Source organism: Tenrec ecaudatus, chromosome 9 (assembly GCF_050624435.1).
Source record: "Tenrec ecaudatus isolate mTenEca1 chromosome 9, mTenEca1.hap1, whole genome shotgun sequence".
NCBI lineage: Eukaryota > Metazoa > Chordata > Mammalia > Afrosoricida > Tenrecidae > Tenrec > Tenrec ecaudatus.
The window spans coordinates 72037433-72047639 of NC_134538.1; the positions used below are offsets into that span (position 1 = coordinate 72037433).

The 10207-nt window shown below is 38.3% G+C and overlaps 1 protein-coding gene across 2 annotated transcripts in view; it reads left to right on the top strand.

The window, feature by feature from the left end:
• HERPUD2 (HERPUD family member 2) overlaps positions 1-9947 on the top strand; it is a 61009-nt gene extending 51062 nt beyond the window's left edge. The window contains exons 3-6 of one of the 2 annotated variants that reach the window (XM_075558197.1): positions 4369-4491; positions 7590-7913; positions 8570-8687; positions 9074-9947. In XM_075558197.1, coding sequence (XP_075414312.1) covers positions 4369-4491; positions 7590-7913; positions 8570-8687; positions 9074-9235 — 727 coding nt within the window. In that variant the 3' untranslated portion in view covers positions 9236-9947. The remainder of the gene's footprint in view (positions 1-4368; positions 4492-7589; positions 7914-8569; positions 8688-9073) is intronic. The other variant, XM_075558196.1, reaches the window with a different exon arrangement.
• The last annotated feature ends 260 nt before the right edge of the window (positions 9948-10207 follow it).

Sequence of the window (10207 nt, forward strand, 5' to 3'; positions counted from 1 at the left end):
TATGCCAAAATAGGGGGATTGCTGGGCCGTATGGTAACTCGATTTCCATCTGTTCTAGATATCGCCTGATCGATTTCCATAGTGACTGTACATACCTATAGGGCCACCAGCAGTGGATGAGCGTTCCTATCTCACAACAGCCCCTCCAACACTTGTTGCTGTCTGATTTTTTGAGTTGGGGCTATCTTTGAGAGTGTTAAGTGGTATTTCATAGTTTGATTTGCATTTCTCTTATGGGTAATGATAGGGAACATTTTCTCTTATGTTTATTGGCCATTCGGATTTCAGACTCTGAACTTCTGTTCAGGTCCTTTGCCCACCTCCTCAGTGGGCAGTTAGTTTTTCTCTTATTGTAAACTTGCAAAAGTATTGTATATATTAGTAATAAGGCCTTTGTCTGATGTGTCACTGCTGTATTAGTCTGGGTACTTTAGAGAAACAAATCCACCGAAACTCAGTCTAAGAGAGAGTTTTATGTAAAGGTTAAGTGCGTATCAAGAAACTATCCCAACCCAGTGCTGCCCAAGCCCACAAGTCCAATATTAACCCATATTTCAGACACCAATTCACAAAGTCCTCCATCTCACAAAGCAGACGCAATGACACCGACTGCAGGAGGAAAGCCGAGTCAATGAATGTGTAAGCATCTCAGCGCTGACAGGGGTTTCCACAAGGCTGCTCCAGCACCCAGGGCTGCATCAGGTGGAGTGGGGGGTAGGTCCATGTGGCTTCTCCTTGGGGATGGATGTTTTGCAGGGAGTCAGCTTGCAAGCTGAAGCTGGGAACTGCTAAGGCAGCTGCACCCTGGTCCGACCATCACAAAGCAAGAGACCTGAGAACTAGAAAGGCAAGGCTCACCAAGCCATTTATCCCTCCGCCCTTCAATTAATCCCACATGTGTTTATTGGCCAGGGTAACACAATAAACTAACTCAGTTGCTAAAGATGTTTTCCCAGTGTGGGCTCTCTTATTACTCTCTTGGTGAATTCTTTCAATGTACACAGGTGTCTTATCATCAGCATATCCCACTTGTCTGTTTGTGACTCCTCTGTATTTATGTTCTCCCTGATTTACAATAGCCTATGTTTTCCCTGTGCCAAGGTTCTCAGGTTTGTCCCAGTTCATTCATTAATGGCCCTAATTGTTTGGGGTTTTATCTCAAGGTCTGTGACCCACCTTGAGTTTATTCTTTTGCATTGAGTGAGGTAAGGGTCTTGGTTCATTTTTCTGTAGGTAGCTATCCAGTTTTTCAAGCACCATTTATTGAAGGAGGGCATCTGCTTCCCATTTAATATTTTTTGGACCCGTAATAAAAATCAATTACTTGTATGTTGATGTTTTTATTTCTGGGTCTTCAGCTCTTTTCCCATTGGTCTGAATATCTGTCGTTATACCAGTACCACACTGTTTTTATTACTGTGTCCATATAGTATGTGCTAAAGTCAGGTAGAGCAAGCCCTCCCACTTTGTCCTTCTTCTTGAGGAGTTCTCTGCTAATTCTGGGCTTCTTCCCCCTCCATACAAAGTTGGTAATCAATTTTTCCCATTCTTTGAACAAGGATGGTGGTATTTGTATTGTATAGCATTGAACTTATATAGTGCCTTGGGCAGAAATGACATCGTTACTATATTGAGTCTTCCAAACCACGAGCATGGGATATTCTTCCATTTGTTGAAGTTATTCTTGGTTTCTTGTAGTTGTGTTTTATAATTTTCCTCATACAAATCTTCCTCTTTTTTTTAGTCAGATATATCCTGAGGTATTTCAATTTGTGCTTGGCTATTTTTAATAGTCTCTTCTGTGATCTTGTCTGATGTGTGGAGCAGCCTGATGGTTCTGTTTGTTGATCTTGTATTCTGCCACTCTGCCATATTCCTCTATTGCTTCTAGCACTCCGCATGTGGAGGTTAGGGGATCTTCGATGTATAGAATCATATCGCCTGCAAAAAATAATTTCACTGCTTTCCCCAGATGAATACTTTTCATATCTTTTCTTTGTCTTATGTTGTTAGATAGTACCTCCAGTACAATGTTAAATAGGAGTGGGGACAAGGGGCATCCTTGTCTGGTCCCCTTTTTCTATGGAATTGTTTTAATCTTTTCCCATTAACTACCACATTGTCTGTTGGTTTTTCATATATAGCTTGTATAATTTTGAGGAATTTTCCTTCTGTTCCTATCTTCTTGAGTGTCTTTAACAGGAATGCCTGTTGGATGTTGTTGAATGCTTCTTCCATATCTGTCAATATTATCATGTGCTGCTTATCATTTTTCCTGCCAATGTGGCACATAATGATTGCTTAACTCTTTAATATATTTTAAAAAATATGAATCATATTGTACATGTTTAAAAACAGTTTTTAATGATATATAGGAATGTTGGAATAACAAAAACAATTAGAAAAAATATGAATGGAAGAATTTAAAATTTAAACAGCTCCTCCAAGAGGCATAGTGAAAAATTATAATAATATGTACAAAGAGTTAGAAACTACAATGTAAAACCATGTTTGGCACTTCTCAAATAACTGAAGAAAAAAAATTAATCCTCGATTTGCAGTATTTCAGGATTCTATGGAGAAAATATTGAATGATACAGGAAGCATCAAAAAAAGATAGGAGAAATACTCAGAGTCAGTCCACCAAACAAAATTGGTTAACATCCAACCATTTCAGGACGTAGCATATGACTAAGAATTGGTGGTATTGAAGAAGTGCAAGTTGCACAGAGGCAACTAGTTAAAAACAAGACCACTCCAGGCATTGATGAGATACCAATTGAGACATTTAAACAAATGAATGCAATTTCTGGAAGTGCTCACTGGATTCCAAGAAATTTAGAAGACAGCTAACTGGCCAGCTGAGTGGAAGAGATTTGTATTGCTCATTAGAATGAGAAACGGTCCAACAGAGGGAAGAAATTATGAAGCCATTTTCTTAATATTGCATGATAGTAAAATTTTGCTGAAGGTCATTAAAAAATAGTCTCAGCTGTATATTAAGAGGAAACTGCCAGAAATTCAAGCTGGATTCAGAAGAGGATCTGCAAGGAAAGAGTCATTGTTGACATCAGTTGGATTTTGGCTAATACCAGAAAGCTATTTACCTGTGTTTGATTCACTATGCGAAGGCATTTGAGTGTGAGCATAGCAAATTATAACAGGAATAACAGGAGAGCCAGTGAAAAAGAGGAAACCCTTCAATAGATGGATTGACACAGGACCTTCAACAAGGGGCCCAAATATAGTAGAGACTATAAGGATAATGTACAATCCTGCAATGTTTCATCATGCTGTATATAACTTCACTCTGACTCGGAATCAACATAGCGGCATTTAACAATTACAACAATTAATAGCTGAGAAAACTGACCCATAGAGTAGTTAATTGCTACCTTTCTGTGGTAGTTACACAACGTCGTGTCAAAGTGATACATAAAGTTAGGGGTGCAGTTTAGGTTCTCAATCAGGTCACAGCTTGATGACCTCATTTGGAGGCGAGACGAGATAAATGGCTTGCTGGACACCTGCCCCCCTCACTCTGTGCTTCACTTTCCTGTTGGTGGACCACGTTCCTGAGACTTGCCAGAGCCTTGCGATGCTTCCATTGCCATTGAATCCACAAGACTGCACCCACAGGCCGCCATGTTCCTGAATTCTCTATCCTTGCATGTAACTGCGTGCATCTGAAGAGGGATTTATGGACAAGTATCATACTTAGGGATTTGATTTGGACTGGGCTTCATGTTTTCTTAATATCCAATTATATATATGAGTGTCACTGGATTTGTTTCTCTAGTCACCCTGGTCTAACACACTTTCTTAATGATGTATTATTGACTTCCTAGTAATTTTACGTACTTTAAGACCGCACAATATAAACACGCTGCTAATCGTGGTTCTTTCAGAAATATCTTACAGTTATTTGTAATGATCATTTAAAAAATGTACAGTGTTGTGTTACAAATACAAAATATCATTTGGCTAGTTCTTGTATTCCTTAAAAGATTTTGTCATGAAGTTTATTTTAGGGCTCTGTTGAATAGTTCTTGAGGAGAATGTACTGTATTGAACTGAAATGCGCTGAAAATGCTAAGATAACAAAAAACTTAATTTGCATACTTTTTTCTAGGCAATTTAGCTGTATTTCCTATTAAAACTGGGCTGAAGTAGTAGTTTTTTCATGTAGTTGAGTTCATGATCATTTTATATGTCATGATATCTTATTTGGAGAATGTTGTAAATAAGCATTTATAATATTTTGTAATTCATAAACAATATTTTATACATCTTGTAATTCATGACTTGTAAGTAGGCATGGACCTGCTTCCAACTTACGGAACATTAAAGTCCTTCTCTCTGTTGTAGAAATGTAGACAACCAGTTTCCTGGGCAAGCAGTTGCTGCTGGGATCCCGGTGTATCCTGCTCTCAGCCCACTGCAGATGCTGTGGTGGCAGCAGATGTATGCTCATCAGTACTACATGCAATAGTAAGTTCCTTTGAATCCCCTTTTGAGTTGCTCAATCTGTCTTTTCTTTTTTATCCTAAGTAACTTGACTTGGAATTTATTTTGCGGATGTATTTCATTGGTTACTGAAAATTAGTATGAAAAAGGATTTTCTTGGACAGTGTAAGATATGACAATAATAATAATTAAAAAATTATCAAGGGATCGTGAGGGAAGGAGGCTGAAGGAGCTGTGTGTTTACCCTGTGCCTCATGGTGTTGAGAGTGTGGTAGGGAAACAGGATGCAATCATGGTCAGGCCCATTGGATTGCTTTGTTCCACAGCCTATGATAGTTCTCTCTGGATGACTCCTGGTTCATTCTCTGCTGTGCTTCATCGTGTATCTCTAAGTCATTGCTAGAAGATGTCAGATTTGGCCTCTGTATGCTCTTATGTGTACTCTCCTTCCTGGCATCTTTGCAAGTGATGCTCTCATTGAAGGAGTCCTGGTGCCCAGTGGTTAAGCACTTAGCTGCTAACCAATAGTTGGCAACTCAAACACACCATGCTCTGCACCAGCAGATGCAGCAGTCTACTTCCATAAAGAAACCTACGTGGCACTTTTACTGCCCTACAGGCTCATGATGAATGACCGTCCACTCAACAGTGGTGGATTCCTGTGTCTTCATCATCATTATCCAAGCTCTGAGCTTTAGTCAGCTTTGCCTTCCACCTTCTGTTGCACCAAGAGGTGTTAATATGAGCGTAACTGAAAAAAAGAATGGTAGAGACTTATTAGACAAAATATAAATGTGTGAAGCTGTTCCTTTTCAGTACATAAGTCTGAGTCTATAGATTAAGTGAGGTGGTGTGTCCATCTCTTTGACTCTCCTCCCAAGAATTCCATGCTTTTCCTAGAACTCCACAGCTCATTTTAAAAGTGATTGAATCCTGGGGGGAAACAAGATAGAAACTATACTGAAATTGATTGTGGTAATGATTGTACAATTCTTCTTGATATGCTTGAACTGTTGAATTATATGATATGTGAAGTACCCCCCCACCCCCCCCAAAAAATTCTGTGCTTTTTGTGTTGCAACATGTCAAAACAACAGTTTTGGCACACTTGAAAGATTTAAACCATGTTCCTTAACAATGTTCTTAGAGTTTGGTGAACAAAAAGAAAATCTGACAGGACAAGATCAGGGTTGTGGGGTAGGTAGGGTAGCATTTCCCAGTGAAATTCTCATAGGACATCTATAGCTTCCCTTGAAGAATAAGCAAGTGCATTCTCCTGATGGAAAAAAGTTCGTGGTACAATTGTCCTACCCTTCGTTCTCACCAATGCAGTTTTCAACTCTCTTAAAATGTTTTCTTAATAAGTCTGTGATTGTCGTTTAAGAAAATCTATTAAGATGGTCCTTTTGGAATTCTCCTGAAACAATCAGCCTAACTTTTGAGTTGACTTCTCTACATTGAATTTAACTGGCCCAGTAGATCCCCTTGCAAGGCACTGTTTTGCTTGGACCTTCTTGGGAAGGCATCCTAGTGAGACTAAACAAGGGTATTACTCTTTTGCAGCCATCCGCTGACCAGAGATATGTTTAAATACATGTTGTGTGTAATGAGCCCATGCATGTGTGAAGTAGAATTCTAGTAGCAGTACTTTTTGACATCCCCTTGAATGTTCTCTCTGGGCTCTGTCATTTCCTTTGTATCCTACTTCCGATGTATTTTCCTTTGTAGACCTGCTTTACTGCAATGGTTGTCTCTCTTTTTTAATACTTTGATACATTTCATCTTGTTTACATCTGCTAGTTGGTTATTCTTCATCTTTTAAAATATCCAATGATTCATTTGCCCATATTTTGAAATCTAAAACCCTATCTTTTCTCTTTGCCCCATAACACTAACCTAATGCCCTCTGTTATAGCCCCTTGATTCTAGATAGGCTGTTTTTATTTTGTGCTAAAGGGCTTTAAAAAGCTCTTAGAACATTTTAATGGAATTAAAATCCCATTTCCACAAACTCTTAGATGCTTCCTGGTATATTGCCATTGGGATAGCTGTCTTTTGCGCGATACTTACGGTGTGCGCAGCAGGACTCTAGGTACCTTGCATCCCTTAGCTCATTTGGAAGTCTCAGGGAACCCTGAGGCATAAGAGGGTTTATTGCGCTTGTTCCTCAGTCTCATGTACAAGAATATCTATCAGGCAGGAAATACTTTAAAGGCTATGAAGCCCTACCCAAACACAAGGTATTAGTATACTGGTTTAGGCTTTTGTAGCCTTGAAAACTTTGATTTTTCTCTCTGAATATTAAGCTTTTGTTATAGGTAAGTTAGACATAGAATTGTAGAAAGGATAGTAAAGTGAACAACATTTGTTGATTTATGGCCAATCTTACTCTACAGCTTTCTCTCCTCATTGGATACTTTCGACGGAAAGCTAGACTTAATATCTTTTTGCAGGTAACCTTTTGTAGAAAAGGATATTCTAGCTCGTCATGCAATGCAGGTGCAAGCAAACCTTAGGACCATAGTCCTTTGTAGGTTGAGAAGGACTTTTGATAAGTGATCCTCCATTGGAGATCTCAAAGGTCAGAATGAAGGTTGAGGGATTTTTATCTGAGGTCTATTTAACATTGTAAACTACGAATACAAATACAAAAAACATTGTAAACTACGAATACAGCAATGGACACAGGACAATAAATAAACATTTTCCGACAAATCTTTCAAAACGGGTTTGAGAGGGAGGTGATGGTGGTGTGAGAATCTTCCCATGTGGACTAACAAAAAGACTCTGAAAATGTGACAGTTTGGACTGGATGGTCATTACCTTATAAGGTAATTTGGGGAAAGAGAGAGGGAAAAAACCCCACCATGGCTAGCTGACCCCTACCATGTCCCCCACCATCTCAGATAGCCAGGCTAGGCAAGGCCTGAGCTACACCTGCCTTATCTGTCAGTACTCCACCATTCCAGTGGAATTGGTGCTTATCTAAAAATTGTGGGGTAGAAGTTGTGACAGTCCATATTGGGTTTATGAGAAATAAATCTAGCTCTTCAGGAAATTTAAAAATAGTATGAAAAATTATTTTCCCCCCTTTTTAATATTTATTCTGGTGGTTATTTCAGTCAAGCTGCAGTTTCAGCTCAGGCCACAACAAACGCCAACCCAGCCCAGCCTACTGCGCCACAGCCTCTAAATTTGGCACACGTTCCTGGAGAAGAACCCCAACCAGCTCCAAACCTAGTGGCTCAAGAAAACCGGCCTGTGAATGAGAATGTTCAAATGAATGCACAGGGAGGTCCAGTGATAAACGAGGAAGACTTCAATCGAGACTGGCTAGACTGGATGTATACGTTCTCACGAGCTGCAATTCTCCTTAGCATTGTGTACTTCTATTCCTCTTTCAGCCGGTTTATCATGGTCATGGGAGCCATGCTACTGGTGTATCTGTAAGTGATGTTCATTGTTTGTTTCGCTGGTCTTTAAGAATTGCTCTCCTAAAGCAGCTTAGTATGTAATCTGTCTTGTCTGTCAGTGGATGTTGAGTTAAGAATGCAGGACTTCTGATACTTTGGCATATTTCCACATTCTCATTCCCAGAGCAAGGCAAGCTATGTATCATCAGTTATGGAGTAGAGATTTTTTTTCCCCCCTTACTATCTTTGATAGAGGTTGATTTTGTTGGTGGTGCTCTGTTAGTTGCATATACCATGAGAAGGTATATGATGCACACCCATAAAAGAAGGCCCATTTTTTCAATAGTAGTTACCAACAGTAAGTCATATGGGGGTGGGTCAGATATTTTTATGAAAGTAAATGGCAAAGAAATATTTGAATTTTGAAAAATCTGAAAATAATTTTTATGACTTCTCATTGCAGTTTGTATGGCTTGAATTAGTTTCTGTTTTGCTGTCATTGTTTTGAGAGAGAGAGAGAGAGAGAGAGAGAGCTTTTTGACCTGAAATAAGAGATTGTAGTTTTTGGATTTATAATAATTTTTTCTAATATTTTATTATAATCACTTTTTCTCTTCTAGGATACTCATGCTTCAGAATGTTTCCAATAAAAACAATTGTCAGTTTTTTCTTTATTTTTTTTTTAATAGACATCAAGCCGGATGGTTTCCTTTTAGGCAAGAAGGAGGTCAGCACCAAGCTGCCAACAATCACGCTGATGGTCACAATGATGGGCAAAATGCAAATAACCTAGAGCTAGAAGAAATGGTATGTTCATGAGGTTTTTGTATATTTTAAACATGGATGTTTCCTCAGGACTATATGAGACTGAAAATATAGTAATAATAATGTCATGGGTCTCCCACATGTTCCACTTGTGGAGTGGCACATGAAGAAAAAAATAAGTTATAAGTTGTGACATGGTTTTAGCCCAGAGAACTTAGAGTTTAATTGTGCATTAGTCATATATTAGAATTCAATAGGAAAGATTGACATTATCCTCCCTAAAAATAACTTTTGAAAAAAATTATGCACATGTTGAGATGTATGTATTAGACTGGCACTTGTCTCTTTTCAACTGAAGAAGAACTGAATTCTCCTTTGTATCATGAGTGACTACTCAGTAGGAGCATGTTTCTTGTTTCGTTTGAAAGGAGCGTCTCATGGATGACGGACTGGAAGCCGAGAGTGGGGAGGATGCTGGTGAAGACGGCAGTGCACAGCAAAGGCCTGGGCTGATGGCTTCTGCTTGGTCGTTCATCACCACCTTCTTTACTTCACTGATACCAGAAGGGCCTCCCCAAGTTGCCAATTAGCCCTGAAAAAACGGTGCCAGCTGCAAAGGAGGGTTTGACTTTAGGAAAGTGTTTTAAATAACAGTGCAATTTCAAAAAAATTTATAACTTTCTTTTGATCATGTACAGAAGTGTTTTTCTTTAAGCTTCTCATGCATATGAATATTTTAAGCACAAATGGACTACTAAATGTGTGATGATTATTATTATTATTTTCAAGATTCTAACAAGATAGTATAACAATCCTGGTTTTCCAGGTTTTACTTGTTTTAATTATGTACATTATGCCAAGACAGACCTATTTGTGTGTCTTATTTCTTTAAAGAGCTGCTTCACATATGAATGTCTATAGTTAGTAGGCTAGGCCCTTCAATGTAATTTGATTAGATCTATTTTCTGTGAATTATTGTAAAATTTTAAACAGAATGACCTCATAGTTTTTAACAAGGAATATTATTTACCTAAAATGTGCTAGTAGCATCCTGCCCAGCCATAAAGCAATAAACTCAATAATCTTAATTTTGAAATTTGAATAAATTAATGGAATCTTTCTATTTTAAGGGCATGTATCACATAATTGGAATTAGTACCACTAAAAAAAAAAAAAAAGGCAGCTCTCCTGTGGAATTAACAGTGATATGTTTGATACAGGCAGTACTTTTTTAAAATGAGATATGCTGGAAATCACTTCCTGTAATTTTTTAAATAAACAGAACAATTATGGTAAACTGTCTTAGGAGCTATTTGTTCATCCTTTCCATAGTGCACATCCATCACATGCGCAAACTATGTGTGGAAGGATGGTTTAAGTCTTCACGGTATTTTTAGAACTCTTTCCTTGCTCAGAGAGTTACCTTCTGGGTCTTTGATATTCTGAAACCTTGGTAAGCATATTTAAACATCCAAATTTAATACTTTACAGGAAAGGATTAAATTTCTTACAGGGTACATAGCTAATAGGTGTGGATGAGAACTTATTTTGTATCTCACTTG